A 20,703-nucleotide genomic window follows, 5' to 3' on the forward strand; every position below is an offset into this window, starting at 1 on the left:
ATCATTTTTTGTGGTCAGTGAGAAATCTTGAGATAACCCCAAGAGATGTTACTCACAAGAGAAATGTAAATACAGAAAAATACCCAAAAGTGGTTTCCAATTCAATCTCAATGAGGCAATCTCAGTGTTGGCAAAGGAAATAATACAGCAAGTCTGTTTTATTTTCAGATAAAATTATTTTACATGTTGGTAAATCATAAGTTTAATGTATGACAAGCAGGATTGTGTGTTCTTCAGTTCTCACAATTTTCACTTTCCTCCTACTCAACATTTCTTTTTAAATTTTATGGGAAAATGACTTAGATGGTTTTCTCTGATGAGTTAGGTACCATGTGATCCCTCTCATCAGGGCAAAGCCTCAAGACGAATTAGATCCAGGGGAAAAAAAATCTCATCATATAGCAATTAAGCTCTTTGCACATTTCAAGAGTGTTCAAAACCTTGTGGTCACTGATCCCTCACCCTGGCAAGGATTGGGGTTTACATGGAAGGAACAGTTGAAAACTCACCACTGAGAAAATTATAAATAATTGGGTTCGCAGCACTATTGGCATATACAAGCCAGTGTGAAAATGTAAACCAGGCATATACAGTCTCTCTGTCTTCTGTGTGGGTAAACATCCCAAATACTCTGTAGGAAAAACAAAACAAAACAAGAAACAATCACGGGAAATCCAATGTGATTTTGAAAAGTACCCTTCAAATAATGAAATTCATAGGCGAACACAGCCCTTGATGGAAGCTCCCTAACTAACCCCTGTCCTCCCCTGCAGCAGGCACTGGCTTATGGCACCACATTGGGTTTAGGAAAATGTCAGTACCTGAACAAAAGTTCCATGGCACGATTAGGAAATCAAAGGCCAAATCAAGCCAGAGAATGGTCTTTCTCTCCTGTAAACAACAAGTACAATCCTATTTCTGGTGAGTAAGAGTGCAGAAGTCGAATATATAGCTATGTCCTTTTCTCATTTTGTTTCTAAATACAACTGAACAAGTTTGTTACTATTCCACTTTGTGTGTTACTTAAAAAGAACTCCTAAACTGCAGTCTTTGAGTCCTTCTTCCTACCTACCTTTGTGCATTGATCGAAGTATCATATTTTTTCAACTACACTCTTCCCAGCCTTGTTGAAATTTGCCTTCTGGGACTTCATTAGAGTTAGAGAGACTAGTTTTCAGTAGGCAAAATTCTGGTCACTTCTTAAGATTCATGAGTTTTAGTATTTTTATTTATGATGTTAAACTCTGAAAAATATTTCATTATTTTATCCTTAAACATCATTTTTAAGATTTGTTCCATACTCAGAAATATCCCATCTATCAAATTCAATCTGCTAGCCAATAGCAGGTAGCTTGTAACTAACTACCCAATAAATTTTATAGGTTGAAGATGATAATGCATTTCCTGCCAGAGGCTCCATCATTGACTGTGTAATTTGATTACACACGATGGTGCCCACAATAGAAATGCATTTCTGAAATAAAGTGACGCTCTGTGGAGTACTGGAGTTTTATAAAAATACGATATGGAGTGAAATAACATGGACAAATGGAATTAATGGTATGTTCTGACCCTCTAGCATAATATATCTTTGAAATCCTAGACAAACCAGAACTGCTTTAAAGAAGCTGGGTTTAACTAGTCAGGCAAAAAATTGCTTCAAGGAAAAGGGTTTAGGAATGTATTGGTAAGAGAAAGAAAATACAAGCATAACCTATAAGGGCAAACAAAGAGATAAGCATTTGAAGAAAAGGAGTGTTTTTCTCAAGTTTTGTGGAAAAGAGCAGAATGCTCAAAAAATTGAGAATATTTTAACATAGACTTTCTTCTTGCCGTTTATTTTCCTTGGAAAGGGAGGTCTTTAAGTTAGAAAAAGAAGAGAAATATTATGGACAAGTAGATATTTGGAAATAGCTAAAGGACCAGTCCAAGTGCCGAGACGCAGGGAATCCCAATGAGCAGTCTTTCATTGCATTTAGACAAAGTACCATAAAAGTACAAAAAGTTAAAAAAAATGAGAGAAAATCATTCAGTATCATAGCATGTTTATAAGGTTCTTAAGAGTAGAAAACAGCATCTAGCCAAAGATCGAATAAATTTGTATGGGATTTCTTCTGTCAAGGAAAATAAGACCGAAATCATGAAGAGCTATGGAGGGCAAAGTAGCTTTCAGTTTCTTGTGAGCCAGGATGTATCTCAAGGCCCCACGCTGCTGAATATCTCATTCTTTAAAGGCTGTGTCTGTACTAAATAATATTACTAAACAAAAGTTCATTTTCCGTTGGGAGAGTTATTAAGCAATCAAAAACAAGGGCCAAGAAGAATGAGGAATCTTTGCAGCCGGTTTTACCACCTTTTGCGTGTGTGACTCCAGCCAAAGCTGCCGCTCTCCAGAGTCTCCAGCTGTGAGGAATATGATACTGACTCTGAATCAGGGAAAAGTGAGAGGAGCAATCCTAGTTTAAGTTCGAAGCCTATTACAAACAAAATTACTATTACCTTGGGGCCAGTCTGTTTGCAACAGTTATGATAATTCCCAATAAAGTTGGCTGACTGTGAAGTTCATGTGTACCACAGCCCCTGCGTTGGCTGTTCTTGTTGGTCCATTGTTTTTAACTTAACAGTGTATCTGCAGCCTAAAAAATAACACACTTTCTCTCACTGAAAAGTTTCGTGCTAATTTTTATTAATAGTCACCCTGAGCTCTTGATTCAGTGACTTGAGGAAATGGCTTTTTTTTCTGTTTAAACATTCAAAACACAGTATGAGCCCTGATTCCATTTTTGTGTGTGTGCTCACAAATGCACTTTTAAGTATAATTAGAATGCTAACAAAACACCCCTCTTTTTATCCTTTAGATAGAATTCTGTCATAATTCCCTATGTATGAGAACAAAGTTTGTAAAACCCAATCTGTTCTGATCAAAAAAGAACTCCAAGTTGTAAATAAGGTTTTTTTGTTTGGTTTCGGTTTTGGTTTTGGTTTTTGGTTTTTGTTTTGTTTTGTTTTTTATTTTGTTTTTTGTTGTTGTTGTTTCTTTTCTTTTCTTTTTGCATTAGAACTTTTTCTGCATCTAAGGCTCAGCAATTAGCTTGAAGGGGTCAGGGGAACATCTGTTTTATGTCTGCCATTCAACAGAGAACTTCCATGGACAAGGCATGTAGAGTCTGAGCACTCTAAAAGGCTGTCCAACTTACCTGTTAGGAACAACACCACACTGAGTTATCTGGCCTGACACTATCTAGGCAAAGGGCTTAGATTTTTCTCTGGCTTAAGAAGAAAAAAAAACTTCTTCACTAAGAATTAAGAAATAACAGTCACTTTGTTTTCAAATAATAGAAGAACTTTACCTCTTGAGCACGTTGAGGATGCTAATTGGTAGATAGCAAATTGCAAACACCAAAAGCACAACCATTAGCATCCGGGCTGTTTTCCGTCTGGCTCGGATCTGCTTTATTTCAGCGGCCACAGCACTAATCCTGGACTTGGTCTGCTGTCCTGGCCCTCGAGGCTGTGAAGCAGGCTGCAGGGGCTTCCATTTTCTCTGAACTACAGATGATGTTCCAGGTATCTAAAGGGAGCAGAGACTATTTATCGCCACCTGACTCAGGGAAGTTCCACTTCCCTGTGGAGAAGTAACCAGAAGATACAGGAAGGAGAGTGTTTTGGATGCCTGTATCCAGAGGTACAGGCTTAAGAGCCTGTTCCCCCAGAGTGTTTGCTGAGTTGAATATGTTCTTGAGTAATACAGTTGAGTATCAGATAGGAGTTTGGGTGGAAAACAAGTTGAAACATCCCATTTTTGTCAAGGTGTAAAGAGAGCTACAAATGGGAAAGATACCTCTTTAGAAACAGAGACGTTGTATATCCAGACAATGGAATATTATTCAGTGCCAAAGAGAAATGAGATATGAAGCCATGAAAAATGATAGGAAACTTAAATGTATATTACTAAGTAAAAGAAGCCAATCTGAAAAGGCTACATACCATAAAGTCTACAACTACATGACATCTTAGAAAAGGTAAAATCAGAGAGACAGTAGAAAGGCAGTGGTTGCCTGGGAGTGGTGGGGGGTGTGTTGGGGGGCTAGTGGGCAGAGCACAGAGGATTCTTGGGGCAATGAAAATACTCTGTATGGTACTGTAATGATGGATACATATCATTATACATTATATGATGAATTTTGGATATGTTCTCCAAATCCACGAATGTACAACATTAAGGGTGAACCGTTAGGTAAACTATGGACTTTGGATGATTCCATGTCAGTGTAGGTTCATCAGTTGTAACAAATGTATCACTTTGGTGAGGGATATGGATAATGGGGAGGCACTTCCTAAGTGGAGGTAGGGGGCATTTGGGAAACCTCTGTATCTTCCATTCAATCTTGCTGTGAACTTAAAACTGCTCTTAAAAACAAAACAAAACAAGCAAACTAACAACCAAAGCCAATTCTTAATTAAAAGGAGAGAGAAATAAAAACTGGCAAAGAAGAGATGTAAAAGGACAACAACCATATTATCTGATTGGGAATTCTTGTTCAGCTCAGATACCTCAGTATAAAGAGAGGGGAAAGGTAACAGGTAATGCAAAAGTAACTCGAAAGCATTTTTTTCATGCATCAATACTGCCATCTGCTGCCAGAGGGACAGATAGGACTTAACTACCTAGTGCTTTTTATTAGGTTTTGTTTCTCAGGTTTGGCCAACGGAAACTGAGTGAAGGGGCACCTGGGTGGCTCAATCGGTTAAGTGTCTGCCTTCGGCTCAGTTCACGATCCCAGAGTCCTGGGATGGAGCCCCGCATCGGGCTCCCTGCTCAGTGGGAAGCCTGCTTCTCCCTCTCCCACTGCCCCTGCTTGTGTTCCCCCTCTCTCTGTCTCTCTCTCTCTCTCTCTCTGTCAAATAAATAAAAATCTTAAAAAAAAAAGAAAAGAAAAAGAAACCTTGAGTGAAGAGAATAAAAAAATAAAATATTCTCTGTTGCTTACTATTTACTGTTATGAAATTACTTGAAACCCATTTTGTGATCCAGTCTGGCCCTTAAAAATGCATACAAACAGGGGCGCCCAGTGTGGCTCCATGAGTTAAGCCTCTGCCTTCTGCTCAGGTCCTGATCTCTGAGTCCTGGGATCAAGCCCACCTCCCCCCACCAGGCTCCCTACTTAGTGGTGAGTCTGCTTCTCCCTCTCCCTCTGCCCGTCTCCCCACTCGTGCTCACATTCTCTTACTCTTTCTCTCTCTCAAATAAATAAATAAAATCTTTAAAACAAATTAAAAAAATAAAATGCATACAAACAGTGAGAATCCCTTGTGGTATTACATTAACATTTCAAATAGCTGGAATTTGTAACAACAGTTATACAACTTGTACTTTTCCATTTCTTTTCAAAGTTATTTGATAATAGCAGGGAGTCCTTCCAAGTGTAATATTTTCTTAATTATAAGCTCATGAAGATTGATAGAGTTTAGTGAGCAAAACAGTAAAATTCAGCACGCATAATTTTTTAAGAGGAAAATGTGCCAACAAGCACACCATAGCCGTTTGTTGGTTCTAACTAAGACTCCGTGGTCTTCTATGTTCTGTTAAGATTATTCAATTGTTTTTATCTCTGTGCTGCTAGCCAGGACAGACCCATGTGTTCCTGTGCTCTCTCAGAATGCACGTTGGACGGATGCTGTGCTTTATACATCACAAGACCCAGGTGTGTTTAAGATAATCTTTGCAAGAAGAGTTTTACTTTGATTTCTACACAAATTAATATGGAGTTCCTTTTAGCCATAACTATTCTCTTTCAAAAAGAAACAAATGAAGTTAATGAAAACCTGCCCTTACATAGACAAACGTTTGATAAACTGTCTTCTGGCTCTCTCTGTTTTTTGTTTTTTTTTTTTTTAATATTTTATTTATTCACTTGAGACACAGAGATACAGAGAGGGAGAGAGAGAGCATGAGCAGGGAGAGAGGCAGAGGGAGAGGGAGAAGCAGGCTCCCCACTGAGCCAGGAGCCCGATGTGGTGCTCGATTCCAGGACCCTGGGATCATGACCTGAGCCGAAGGCAGACGCTTAACCATCTGAGCCACCCAGGCGCCCCTCTCTATGTTCTTTTATGTAGCCTGAACTTTTCACATAAGTGGTGGTCCTATAAATTTTCTTATATATATTACTGATTGGGGGTGGGGAGGACACTGAGGATCCTTCCTCCTCTGTGAGTCTCTTTTTAAATAGTCATTTATAAAATAACTGAGGAGAAACCACAATGGATGTTGGAAAGTTCCAGAAAAACTGTAGCATGAGTAACCCTATAAATGTCTGCTACATGATCTTGAGCTGTTTTCTAAATGATCTCTCAGAGATCATTTAAACTTTAGAAATTCTATTATTGACATTGAGAAAGGTTAAATAAAATATCCATGTCTATATCTAACAAGTCAGAATTGGCACTAAGGTCTGTCTAACTGCAAAGCTCATCTTTTCCCATTCTGATATAAGGTTTCCATTTATAAACTTCAACACAATGTGTTATGGAAGACAGTAAATTTTTAAATATGTGCCTAGTTAGATGAAATAATAATCATACAAAAGGGCATTGAGAAATCCAGCCTGGGAGGCTGTCCATGTAGGAAGGTCTTCCCCTGCCATCTCAGGAAGGGCTCAACAATCCAGCTGTGTAAAGCATGTGTGTGCATATGCGTACATGCACACACACACACACACACACACACAGTCCACTTTTATTCCACTATTGTAAATAAACTTTAAAATCATCTTTGATATGAAAATACATCTTGGAAGAGTTATTACCACCATTATGAATTGGAAATATCATGTAAATGATGGACCTTGAAACCTGCCCTTTCTTAAGCCATATTTGTGACTAGGATTAATTTATAAGAAAAAGGAAACATGCTGCATACATTAAAAAAGAATACAGGATATTATGAATAATGAATAAATTTGCAAACTTAAGTGAGATGGATAAATAACCTTGAAAAACAAAGATTACCAAAATTGGCACCATGATTCCAAACAAAAACTCCAGGTCCAGATAGGTTCATTAATGAATTCAATCAAATGGTAAAAAATAAATAATATAGATCTTATGTAGACTCTTTCTGAAATTCAAAGAAACAATAATACTTTCCAAATAATTTTATAATACTACAGATACCCTAATAATCAAAGACATGGCAACAAAAGAGAACAATTGACTAAATATCTCTCATGAATAGAGATGAATAATTCCTTAAAATATGTTATCAAATCATACTTAGCAATATACAAAAAGGATAATAAAATTCACTAAACAAATCAATTAGATTTATTCCAGCAACGCAGTGTTGATTTAACATTCAAAAGTTAATCAATGCAATTTATATTAACAGAATAAGAGACAAAAATATGACCATCTCAATAAATAAAGGAAACGCATTTGAAAAATTCAACACTTTTTCATGATAAAAATTTCAGTAAATTAGTAAACTAGTAAGATGAGGAAACTTTATCCACCTGGTAAAAGGCATCTATAAAAAAGCCTTCAGCTATCATCCTACCTAATGGGAAAATATGAACACTTTCCTTTAAGACTGAGAATAAAACAATGAAGTCTTTTCTCAGTGCTTCTACTCAACATTATACTGTATGTCTTAGCTGGTAAAAGAAAACAAGAAAAATAGATAAAAGGTGTATAGATTGATTTTATTGAGGAGCCATATTGCTTACAAAGTAAATCCTAAGGAATTTCCAAAACTCTACTAGAATACCTGAATTTAACAATATGCAGGACCCCAAATCAATAAACAATCCCTTGTATTTCTGTGATAAAATGATTTACAACATATATTTCATGGTTCAGATGACCAAAATATATTTCCCAGATATATTTGGTCTTCATCTACAGTTCCTGAAAATGCTTCAGAGCCGTAAAAGGTGAAATGGGTGTCTTATTAATGAAGGTAACTTAAGGTCAGGAACTAGTTGCCAGGAGGACCAACTATTAAAAGATGGTAAATTTCAGTCCCACCCCCTGACCTCTGGGAAGGAGAAAGGAGCTGGAGCTGAATCAACCAATGGCCAATGACTTAGTCAATCATGATGACATAATGAAGCCTCTATAAAAACCCAAAAGGACAATGGGTTTCAGAGAGTCTCCAAGTTGGTGAACATATGGGTAAATGGCATACCAGGAGAGGACATGGAAGCTCCTTGCCCTGTGTATCTCTTTAACTGGCTGTTAATTCATAACCTTTAACATATCCTTTAATAAATTCATATCATCGGATTTTGGGATTTACAGTAAAGTCATATACATATACAAAAACCACATATATAGGGCGCCTGGGTGGCTCAGTTGGTTAAGCGACTGCCTTCGGCTCAGGTCATGATCCTGGAGAACCCGGATCGAGTCCCACATCGGGCTCCTTGCTCAGCGGGGAGTCTGCTTCTCCCTCTGACCCTCTTCCCTCTCGTGCTCTCTATCTCTCATTCTCTCTCTCTCAAATAAATAAAATCTTTAAAAAAAAAAAAAAAAAAAAAAAAAAAAACCACATATATATATATGTATATGTGTGTATATGGGATTGTGTATATATCAGAAAAAAGAAGAGGACCAGTCTGATAAATACAATTTGGGAAATCACCTCATTAAAAAAACACTTGGAAAATATATCACCAAAAAAATTCTGTGCAGTTATGAAGGAACCTAGTAAAAAGTCACTTAACAGCCAGGGAAGGGATTATAAATATTCAAAGTGAAGAGAAGCAGAAAGACAATTAGGAGGGCTATAGTATTATGTAAACAGTGAAACCATGAACAACATTATTCAATGCTGGCAAATGATCAAGGAAAAAATCCTTAGGGAAACATTTTTTGGAAATCATTGATGACTTCAAGTGGGAGCTGTTCCAGTGTAATGATAGGATTTGAATAAGAATAAAGTGGGCTGAGAAATCAGTGAGGGTGGGAGGTGGTAAGGAAAGGAGCCAACAAATGGAAATACCATGAATTTTAGCTAGGAAGAGGTGGAAGAGCATAGAGTTAAGTTAGTAACTGGAAGAGTCTGAGAGTTAGGGTGATGTTTTCTCTTAGTACTTAAAAATGCCTGCTCCAGGAGGACAGGTCTTCTTTATCTTTCTTCCATTCTTTAGCTCATTACCTATTTTATCATAATAGAGTATAACTGATACTTGGTAGGTGCTATCTCATATGAAACAATAATCTCTACCTTTCTCTTTCTGTCTGGCAGGAACAATGGGACTTTTTCTTATTCCTTATACTATCATTTGAGAATGACTGAGCTCCAAGACCCAGTGACTTTTTTTCCATTTAACTCTATGACTTCTTGAATTTTTTTTTTTAACCCTAGCAAGACCTTTTAGAATTTAGATGAGCATGCTAAATCTGAATGATGAGGATCATAACTATTCTATCTGTCCCATCTCTTGACTTCATTTTCAAAATAGAAAGCTCTAGTTTCAGGTTCTACAGACAACCCGTATGGACTACAACTTGCTGTCCATGATTCTCTCACCCAACTCCCAAACTCAAGGCTCCTGTCCTTTGTCCATCCCCAGATGTATTGTCTCTCAACATTACTCCGTCACACAATTAGCTCTTCTTTGTAGAAACTGGCTTCTCCTTTCCTTCCTGGAATCCAACAAATGGTTTTTACTGACTAGGTCCTCTCATGCATCTGTATTTCTATGGACCTTAAAATCTTTAGTCGCAACCTTTGGATAGTTCCCATTATATATTCTCATTGCATCAACATGTTGAATTGTGTCTAACCTTTTGTCCTTCCCCCGAGTTTGAGCAGAACAATTTCCTAAAAGAATTGCCTCCATCTTTAATTTTTTTCTTATTTTAAAAACCCATTATTTTTTGGGGCGCCTGGGTGGCTCAGTCGTTAAGCGCCTGCCTTCGGCTCAGGTCATGGTCCCAGGGTCCTGGGATTGAGCCCCGCATCGGGCTCCCTGCTCCGCGGGAAGCCTGCTTCTCCCTCTCCCACTCCCCCTGCTTGTGTTCCCTCTCTCGCTGTGTCTCTCTCTGTCAAATAAATAAATAAAATCTTTAAAAAAAAAATTATTTTTTGTTCTTTTTAAAAAAAACAGATTTATTGAGATGAATTTATATGCTATAAATTCACCTTTTAAGGGATACAGTTAAGTAGGTTTTAGTGTATGAACAAAGTTGTGCAATTATCATACTATCACTAATTCCAGAATATTTTCATCACCTGGAAATGAAACTCCAAACCTATTATCAGTCACTTCCCATCGCCCTATCCTACTACCCTCTGCAACTACAAATCTTTCTGGCTCTATAAATTTGCCTATTCTCTACATTTCATGTGAACAGAATCATAAAAAATATGTGGTCTTTTGTGTCTGGCTATTTTCGCTTAACAATAATTTCGAGATTCATCCATGTTGTAGTATGTATAAATATTTCATTACTTTTTATAGCTAAAAAAATATTCCATTGTACACAAAAACCACATCCATTCATCCATTAACAGACATTTGGTTTATTTCCACTTTTTGGCTACCATGTATAATGCTGCTATGAACAATAATGTATAAGTTTTTATGTGGACATATTTTCAATTCTCTTGGTTATATACTTAAGGATTAAACTGGTAGGTCACATGGTAATCCTTTAAGATTTTGAGGAAGGGCCAAACCATTTTCCAAAGTAGCTGCATCATTTTCTACCTTTACATTTTTCCATTTTCCATTTTCCATTTCCAATGAGAGTACTAATTTCTCCACATTCTCACCAATAATTATCTTTTTTAAAAAAATTATTTCAGCCATCCTGTTGAGTGTGAAAAGGTATCTCACTGTAGTTTTGATTTCTCTTTTCCTAATAATTACATCTTTTCATGTGCATATTGGCCATTTGTGTATCTTCTTTGGAGAAATGTTTATTCAAATCTTTGCTGCTTTTAATGGGTTATTTCTTTTTATTGTTGAATCAGAAGAGTTCTTTATATATTTTGGATATAAGTCTTTTATCATATATCTAATTTGCAAATGTTTTCTCTCATTCTGTGAATTGCCTTTTCACTTTCCTCGTGGTATACTTTGAAGTACAAATGTTTTTATTTCTTCTTTTTTAAATATTTTATTTATTTATTTGAAAGAGAGAGAGGGAGAGAGAGCACAGAGGGAGAGGGAGGAGCAGACTCCCTGCTGAGCAGGGACCCCAATGCAGGGCTGGATCCCAGGAGCCTGAGATCATGACCTGAGCTGAAGGCAGCCAGTTAACTGACTGAGCCACCCAGGCACCCCAAATGTTTTTATTTCAATAGTATGCAATTTATCTATTTTAAAAAAATTTTTTTGCTTGTGGTTTTGGTGTCATTAAAACCATTAGCCTAAACCAAGGTCATAATGATGTCTGACCACAGACATAAAATGAATGTGTTTTCTTCTAAGAGTTTCATAGCACAGAGGGCCTCTGACTTACAATGGTTGACCTATGATTTTTTGAATTTATGATGGTACAAAAGTAATATACATCCAGAAATTGTACTTTGAATTTTGAATTTTGATCTCTTCCCAGGCTAGTTACTGTGGTATGATACTCTCTCATGATTCTGTGCAGTGGCAGTGAGCTTCAGCTCCCCATCAGCCATGAATTCATGAAAGTAAACAATTGATAAATTTACAACCATTCTGTTTTTTACTTTCAGTACAGTACTTAATAAATTACATAAGATGCTCAATACTTTATTATAAGGTAGGTTTTATGTTAGATGATTTTGCCCAAATGTAGGCTAATTTAAGTGTTCTGAGCACATTAAAGTGGTTTAGGCTAAGCTATGATGTTCTATACAGGTTAGTGTATTAAATGCATTTTCGACTTATGTTATTTTCAATTTATGATGAGTTTATTGGGATGTAATGTTACTGTAAGTTGAAGAAGATCTGTATTAGTTCTTATATTTAAGTCTAAAATCTATTCTGAGTTAAGTATTATATGTGGTGTAAGGTGACATCCAATTCCATTCTTTTGAGTATGTAGAGCTGTCCCAGCCCCATTTGATGATAAGACTATGATTTTCCCTGTTGAATTGTGATGAGAGTCTTGTCAAAAATCAATTAACTATAAATATAAGGGTTTATTTCCAGACTTTGAATTCTATTTCATCAATCTATAGGACTGTCTGTTTGCAAATACTATACCATCTTGATTACTCTAGTTTTATAATAAGTTTTGACATTGAGAAGTGAGTTTTCCAACTTTGTTCATCTTTTTGAAGATCATTTTGGCCATTCCTGATCCCTTGCATATTTATATTGATTTATTACTGTTTGCCAATTTGTTCAAAAACAAACAAAGACAGCTGGGTGTTTGATAAGGATTGTGATGAATCCATAGATCAACTTGAGGAATTTTTCTATCTTAACAATATTAAGTCTTCCAATCCATGAACATGAAATGTCATTTCATTTATGTAGTCCTTCTTTAATTTTTAAATGATACTATGTAATTGTATATGTTAGGTATTTCTTCTATTAGACTTATTGCTAAATGTTTTACTCTTTTTAGAGCTATTTTAAATGGAATTGTTTTGTTAATTCCATTTTTTGGATTGTTCTTTGCTAGTTTATAGAAATGAAATTAATTTTTGTTGATCTATTATTTTCAAAACTGGCTGAACTTGCTCTTAATTTTTTTGCATGTGGATTCTTTAGGATTTTCTATATACAGTATCATGTAATCTGCAAATAGAGTTAGTTTACTTCTTACTTTTCATTCTTGATGCATTTTGTTATTATTCTTAATATTATTTCTTGAATAACTGACTTGGATAGAATCTAGTACTATTCAATATTAAATAGAACTGATAAGATCAAACATCCCTATCTTGTTCCTGACCCTGGGAGGGGAATATTCAGTCTTTCACTATTAAATATGATGTTAGCTGTGGGGTTTTGTAGACCTTATTATCAAATTGAAGAAATCTCTTTTATTTCTATTTGGTTAAGTGCTTTTATCTTGAAAGGGTGTTGTATTTTGTCAAAAGCTTTTGCTGCATTTATTGAGATGATCATGTCATGTGGATTTTGTCTTTTATCTGCTAATGTATCACTCTGCTTCATTTTCATATGTTAAACCCACATTGCCTTGCTGAGCTAAAGCACACTTGGTCATCATGTATAACCTTTTTTTACATATTGGGTTTGGTTTGCTAGTATTTTGTTGAGTATACTACTCTATATTCGTAAGTATATTAGTTTATAGTTTTCTTGTGGTATCTTTGTCTAGTTTTTTTTCTTTAAATGTTTATTGTTATGTTAATCACCATGCATTACATCATTAGTTTTTGATGTAGTGTTCCATGATTCATTGGTTGTGCATAACACCCAGGGCTCCACGCAGAACGTGCCCTCTTTAATACCCATCACCAGGCTAACCCATCTCCCCACCCCCCTCCCCTCTAGAATCCTCAGTTTGTTTTTCAGAGTCCATCCTCTCCCATGGTTCATCTCCCCCTCCAATTTCCCCCCCTTCATTTTTCCCCTCCTGCTATCTTTTTTTTTTCTTAACATATATTGCATTATTTGTTTCAGAGGTACAGATCTGTGATTCAACAGTCTTGCACAATTCACAGTGCTCACCATAGCACATACCCTTTGTCTAGTTTTAATAGTAGTGTAATTCTGGCCTTATGGAATGAGGTAGGGAGTGTTTCATCCTCTCCTGTTTTTTCAAAGAGTTTGTGAAGGTTTGGTGTTAATTATCCTTTAAACATTTGGTGGAATTCAACAGTGAAGCCACCTGGGTTTTTCTGTGGGAAATTTCTTTATTATTAATTTAACCTCTTTACTTGTAATAGGTCTATTCAGATTTTCTAATTCTCCTTTAGACAGTTTCAGTAGTTTGTGTCTATGAATTTGTCCATTTTATCATGCTATCTAATTTGTTGGCATACAATTGTTCATAGTATTCTATTTTATTTTATTATGTTAATCACCATACATTACATCATTAGTTTTTGATGTAGTGTTCCATGATTCATTGTTTGTGTATAACACCCAGTGCTCCATTCAGTACGTGCCCTCTTTAACAGTATTCTCTTACTCTTTCTATTTCTGTAACATCTGTGATAATGTCCCTCTTTTACTTCTGATTTTAGTGATCTGAATCTTTTCTCTTTTCTCTTGTAATTATCTCTTATCTTTTCAAAGAACCAATTTTCAGTTTCATTGACTTTTATCTACTCATTTTTTTAAAGATTTATTTATTTATTTTAGAGAGAACATGCACAAGACTGCAGAGGAGGGGCGAGAGGGAGAGAAGCAGACTCCCCACTGAGCTTGGAGCCTGATATGGGGCTCAATCCCATAAGCCTGAGATCATGACCCGAGCCAAAACCCAGAGTTAATTGCTTAACCACGTGAGCCACCCAGGTGCCCCACCAAAATTTTAAGTAATTTCTACACCCACCATGGGATTCAAACTCACAACCACAAGATCAAGAGTTGTGTGCTCCACTGAATGAGCCAGCCAGCTGCCCTGACAGTCACGGTTTTGGTAAAATTTCCTTTAATATTACTACAGCTACCTCAGCTTTCTTTTGTTAGTGTTTGCATAGTAAACATTTTTCCCCACTATTTTACATTTAACCTATTTCTGTCTTTGAATATAAGATGTGTCTTTTGAAGATAGCATAGAGTTGTATCATTTTATGTTTGTTCGTTTGATCTATTCTCCCAATCTCTGGAGTGTTTTATTCATTTACATTTAGTTACTGAATTTAATTATTTAATTACTAATTTAATTATTGAAAAGGAATAATTTACATCTGTCATTTTGCTTTGTTTGTATATATATATATATATATATATATATATAGTCTATTTTGTTCCTCTTTTCCTCCATTGCTGCTTTATTTTGTGTTAAATAAGTATTTTCTAGGATACCATTTTAATGCTCTTTTTTTTTTCCTTTCACTATAGTTTTCTGAGTTATTTTCTTGGTGGTTGCCCTGAGAATTACAATCAACAACCTAAGTAATATTTGGATTAATGGTAATTTAATTTTAATAGTGTATAAAGGTTTTGCTCCAAACTAGCTTCATTCCTGTCTCCTTTCTTTGTATTACATCTTTACATTACAAGCTGAATCTTTACAGTTTTATAATTATTGCTTTATGCTGTTATCTCTTAAGTAGGAGAAAAAAAGTATTACAAAGAAAAATACATTTATACTCTCTTTCATGTTTACCTATGTAGTTACTTTCACTAGTGCTTTTTATTTTTCTGTGTGAACTTGATTTATCACCTTTTGCTTCTGCCTCTGCAATTACAGTTTACTGCCTATTCCCTCACACTAGACTGACTAATATTAATTAAGTTTTCTTGGAAAAATGTTGAAGAATATAGAATAGTAGAAAAGACTGTGAGAAAAATTGGGACAGGAAAAGTTTTTCAAAGTTATACTCCCTGGTAAGTTGAAATTTAGTTCAGACTCAAATATCAATTATGGTTCATCCCCAGTTCCTCCAACAATATAAGACACATAGTGGGTGCTTACCAAATATTTTGGAATATTCTGGAATGAGTTAACATGAGTTCACATGATGATTAAAATTTAAATGTTGAACTATCTGAGGTCTAGAGCTGGAAAGAACGTTGACAGAGTCACATAAACCAAGATTAAGTGGGTCTTAAAAAGAGGACTTTTAGAGAAGAGTCTGTAGAATTTCCAGATTGACTGAATTCCCTGAGTCACATTGTCAAAAAGAATTTAAGTCATTGATTATAACAAAGCACTGGTTAATTCTTTTAACAAAGCTGAAAGTTCTTGAGAAAGTCAGACAAGGTCACACACTTTGCTCACTAATAATCTTACACTGACAAATTCCAAAGTATGTAACAGATTCCCTGCATCTGTAATTTTAAGCAAATAGGATAAGCCCTCTATTTGATGGCTCACTGGATGTAGCCTATGGCATACATAAGGCTTTGGAACTCTGTTTATAGACATTAACAGTTGGAAATTGAGAGTTGCTCAAGCAGAATTCTACATAATCACCCATTTGGGGTTAATTTACTTTATTGCGGCTGCTAAAGTGAGCTCAGCTGAACTTGTCATTTTCCATTCCAATCTGTTTTGTAAATGTTTTTAGTTTCACAGGCCAAGCATTTTATCGCAAATCTTTCAGATCATATGGTTTGTTCTAACCAGAACAATTCATCAAATGAATGTGGGTTATTTCTAAACCTGCAATACAATTTTGAACTTACTTTAGAGTTTGAGACATGAAGAACTGTAAGCTTAAATAATGGAGAAATAAACTGGCTGGAGTTTAGTAGTTATCTGTCCAACATTTTTTGGAATACTATCAGTGCAAGATACCATGTTAAGTGTTGGGGATTCAATGATGAACAAGACAGATTTAGGTACCCCCAAAGAGTTTTAAAGTTATGTCAATCTGTACATAAATGAATAAACAAATAAAAACATCTATTATATGTAGTACACACTTACTAGTAAAAAATATGGAAGTAAGGGAATGCTCTTAACACTGAACATTCCTGGTCAAAATCTCAATCTCAATCTAAAATATCTTCATTCCTATATGCTCATTAAATGCTTTTTCTCTTTTAAGAAATTTTTCAAATTCCAATTTTTCTATGAATAGTTCTTTGAGTAATGAGAAATGGATTCCTCAATGTTCTCTTCTATTGAAATGTTCCCAGAACTTTCTCTTATTCTTCTACTCATTCTTTTCTTAGAAAGTATTTATTGAGCAACTGATATGTTCTAAGCGTATACAAATTGGAGGGATACAAGATAAAGGCTAGAGTGTACTGTCTTTAGCTTTAGAGTAGAGCAGATAAACAAATACAGAAGGTCATTATAATGTTATTGAAAAGTACTATGAAAATGGGGCACCTGAGTGGCTCAGTCAGTTGTGTCCAACTCTTGATTTCAGCTCAGATCATGATCTCAGGGTTATGAGACTGAGCCCCATGTCAGGCTCCACACTTGGCACGGAGTCTGCTTGAGATTCTCTCTCTCCCTTTCCTACTGCTCCTTTCCCCTTTTGCACTCTCTCTCTCTTTCAAAAAATAAATAAAATTTTTTTTAAAAGTACTATGAAAGGTATCTCTTTAAGAAAGCAGTCACATACATGGATTCAACACATACTTGTTATTTTAGATCTATAAGCAGAATTAGTTGAAATGACAAATAATAGCATATATTATTAAGGCATTTTAATCAATGAGTACTTTCTCTGCTCTAGGCACTTCAATTAATTCATCAAATAAGTGTAATAATTCTGTGAGGTAGATGCTACACAACCCCACCTGAAAATAACAAAAGAGAGGCAGAGAAGTTTAAGAAATTGACAAAATTCATGCATCTATTAAGTTGCAGAGTAAGGATTTAAACTCATGTAATCTGGACCTTAAGTCTGTGTTTTTGACTTCTCTGTACTATATCATTTCTGATTATTCACTCCTCAGCTTGTAAGAAGATTCCTATCGCCTTATGGCTTGCAGTGTCTTTCTGTGAGAGAAGGATTCTTTCCTTCTCCGTGGTTAAGCTTAACCACACGACTTGTTTTGGCCAAAGAAGTATGAAGAGACTTAACATATGCCAGTTCAAAGCAAAGATCGAAGAGACATTACATATTTCTCTCCACTTCCTTGCCCTTTCCCTCAGTCACAGAATGGCATGTCCCAGGAAGTGCTGTTCCTTTAGCCTGAGTTCTGAAATGAGACGGTAAGTAAAGCAGAGCCACAGTCCATCCTCACTACTGACATGGAACATGAATGAGACACACTTGTTGCAAGCCACATACGTTTTTTTTTTTTTTTAATAGCAGAATAACCTAGCAAAAACGGACTAGTATAAAAATACTTACCAAGAAGTAGGTGTGATAGTAACAAACACCCTAAAATATATGATATCATGGCGAGGGGGACAGTGTTGAGGAAACTATCACTGGGATTGGGAAAACACAACTCATGTTCTACAGTGGCACACATTTGTTAACTTAGTTGAAAAGACTGGGGCTTAGAATGCTAATAAGTATTGGTACTAACTGCATTTTTAAGGGTATAAAAGTAATTGTTTCTTTGCAAAAATAGAGGAATTGAAACAATTTAGAATTATAAGATATACAAGGTTGAAAAGTGCAACTACTGCCCATATTCAACCAGTAAAAGATATCCTGAAAGTTGCTTTGACTAACAAAGGTTGAAGGAGACCCAAATTAAGACTCTTCCTCAAAGACCAGATAAAAGGTTTGTGAAGTCTTTTTAATGAATTAAGGTATCCCAGTAAATTCCTTTAGTTGGATAAAATATATGAGAGCAAACAGACTAAGGGCATGGCTTTCCATGAGCCTGATAAGGTCTAAGTACTGGCAATAACTTTAGAGAAAGAAAGAGATATATTTCCAAGAAACATGGCATTTTAAGATAAAATTTATAAGTACAAGAGGATGAGCTATATTCTTTGTCTAAACTTTTATAAACCATTACACATGTTCGTTGGTGATTTACTTGGAATCATCAATGTTCAGCTTAAGTGTTTTCTGCTCTGAATTAGATACTCCTCTACCACACCTTCTGATCCTCTGGCTTATATTTATTAAGATGATTTTCACTCTGCATCTGACTCTTTCCCTCCTCTAGTCTATGAATTCATCAGTGAATTTGACAGAAGCTTTTAGCTTTTTATTAGATACACATGCAAAAGAAATATGGTAAGTATTTGATGAATGAATAACAGAGAACGAATATACTTGTCGAAGTAGCAAAATTATCTAACAAACTACAATACCCCCAAATCAGCATGATATACCATTTCTAAAAGTCTAAAATCTGCCTGATTCTCCACTGTGCTAAAAAAAAAATAAGATCTTTGAAGTTGGAGGCTTAACACATATAATAAAAGTGTACTACATAAATCTCATATAAAAGACAACATTCTTTACATACAGTCTCAGGAAACGGTAAAGAAATTTTTGTTATTTCTCATACAAAATTTATAATATTAGTCCTAGACAAAAATCAAGTCAATTAATCACAGAGCTTTACAATTTAAAGTCATTAAGGCAGTTCGTAAAATACATTCCCTAAATATCACCCTAAAAATAATGCCCAGACATATTTCTATGGCTAGGGTCTCATTATTTCAGAAAATACACAATCCTTTGGTAAGCATATTATGTTGGTTCAGTCTGCTCTTAAATTTTATTTTTTTTTAGAGATTTATTTGTTTGTTTGAGAGAGAGAGAGCGTGTTGGAGGAGCAGAGAGAAAGAATCTTCAAGCAGACTCCCCATTGAGCACGGAGAGGTGACATCCAGGACCCTGAGATCATGACCTGAGCCAAATCAAGAGCCAGCTACCCAACCAACTGAGCCACCCAGGCACCCCTCTTAAGTTTTATTTTTAAGTGCATTCTATAGAAAACACAAGGAAATTATTTGAAATTACATACCTGGCGACACCAGAGTTTACGAAATATTTGCAGATAGGCCAACACCATAAGACAGAGTGGTGCCATGTATGTCACCAGAAAGAAACAAATGTGATACATCTTGGGGTAAATTTCACCTGGAATGAAACCCAAAATAATAAAATCTTGTTTTATAATTCACCAATTTTTTTAAAGGTCTGTCAATGTTTTGCCTTTAAAGTACGCATTTAACTTCTATATGATTTCACTGGCATGTTATACACACACACACACACACACACACACACACAATACTGTAATATAGTATCAATTGCTTACACTTACTCAGTGTACACACACACACTAAATGTGAAGTCTTAATTTTATTTAATATACTCAGAGAGGAATAACAGTTAGCCATTTCTTAATTAGTGCTAACATAGGCTATCCAAAATCAAGCCTTTATTTATCAAAAAAAAACTTTTGTCTGATTACCTCTGGCTAATTAATAAAAATTAATTTGGATTGTGCTATACTTGAATTGCAATAAGAAACAAGACAATCAAATCTAATTGCTAATGCTTTTGGGAAAAGAATATAAACTGAGTTGATTTCCTTATTAGAATATAAGTTTCCTGAGAAATGGGAAGCTATTCCCAGTTGTACCTCCATATACAAATGTGGAAAAATTTTGGAAAAATAAACAGTGAACATTTAATGGTTCTCTTTGTTGATTACTATAACAATATAAAATTTCTCTTTCAGTAGGTTGTGTGTATATATATATATGTATATATGCATGTATTTTTAATAAAAACGATATTTTTAGGGATTTTAAAGTTAATTTTTAAACAAATATGTTTTTTATATTCATCTCATCTATTTAGTCATAAGGTCCTCTAGGATTGTAGTGATTTCTTATCATTAAGCCTATGTACACAGGTGATACATATCACAGATTAGGTATTCATTCAAGAGTCAATTATTAAATTAATAAATAAAATGGTGGCTTAATATAATTTTTTGGCTTTTTAAAGTATATTTATTACTGACTTTTAATTAATTTATTTTTTAAAAGATTTTATTTTTAAGTAACCTCTACACTCAACGTGGGGCTCAAATTCACAACCCTGAGATCGAGTCACATGCTCCACTGACTGAGCCAGCCAAGTTCCCCTAATGACTTTTTAAATGTTTTCAAGGATATTTTTCCTATACTAGTATTTGAATATATCACAGTGATCCAGCTACTTTTACTTAAATGCAAAAC

The 20,703-nt window shown here is 35.2% G+C and overlaps 1 protein-coding gene across 1 annotated transcript in view; it reads right to left on the reverse strand.

The window, feature by feature from the left end:
- Nucleotides 1-20,703, reverse strand: part of HCRTR2 (hypocretin receptor 2) — a 117,131-nt gene that overhangs the window by 4,226 nt on the left and 92,202 nt on the right. The window contains exons 4-6 of the mRNA XM_027603242.1: nucleotides 19,476-19,591; nucleotides 3,351-3,571; nucleotides 510-631 (exon numbers count right to left, since the gene is read on the reverse strand). Coding sequence (XP_027459043.1) covers nucleotides 510-631; nucleotides 3,351-3,571; nucleotides 19,476-19,591 — 459 coding nt within the window. The remainder of the gene's footprint in view (nucleotides 1-509; nucleotides 632-3,350; nucleotides 3,572-19,475; nucleotides 19,592-20,703) is intronic.

The sequence above is a fragment of the Zalophus californianus genome, chromosome 7 (genome assembly GCF_009762305.2).
Source record: "Zalophus californianus isolate mZalCal1 chromosome 7, mZalCal1.pri.v2, whole genome shotgun sequence".
NCBI classification, from domain to species: Eukaryota; Metazoa; Chordata; class Mammalia; order Carnivora; family Otariidae; genus Zalophus; species Zalophus californianus.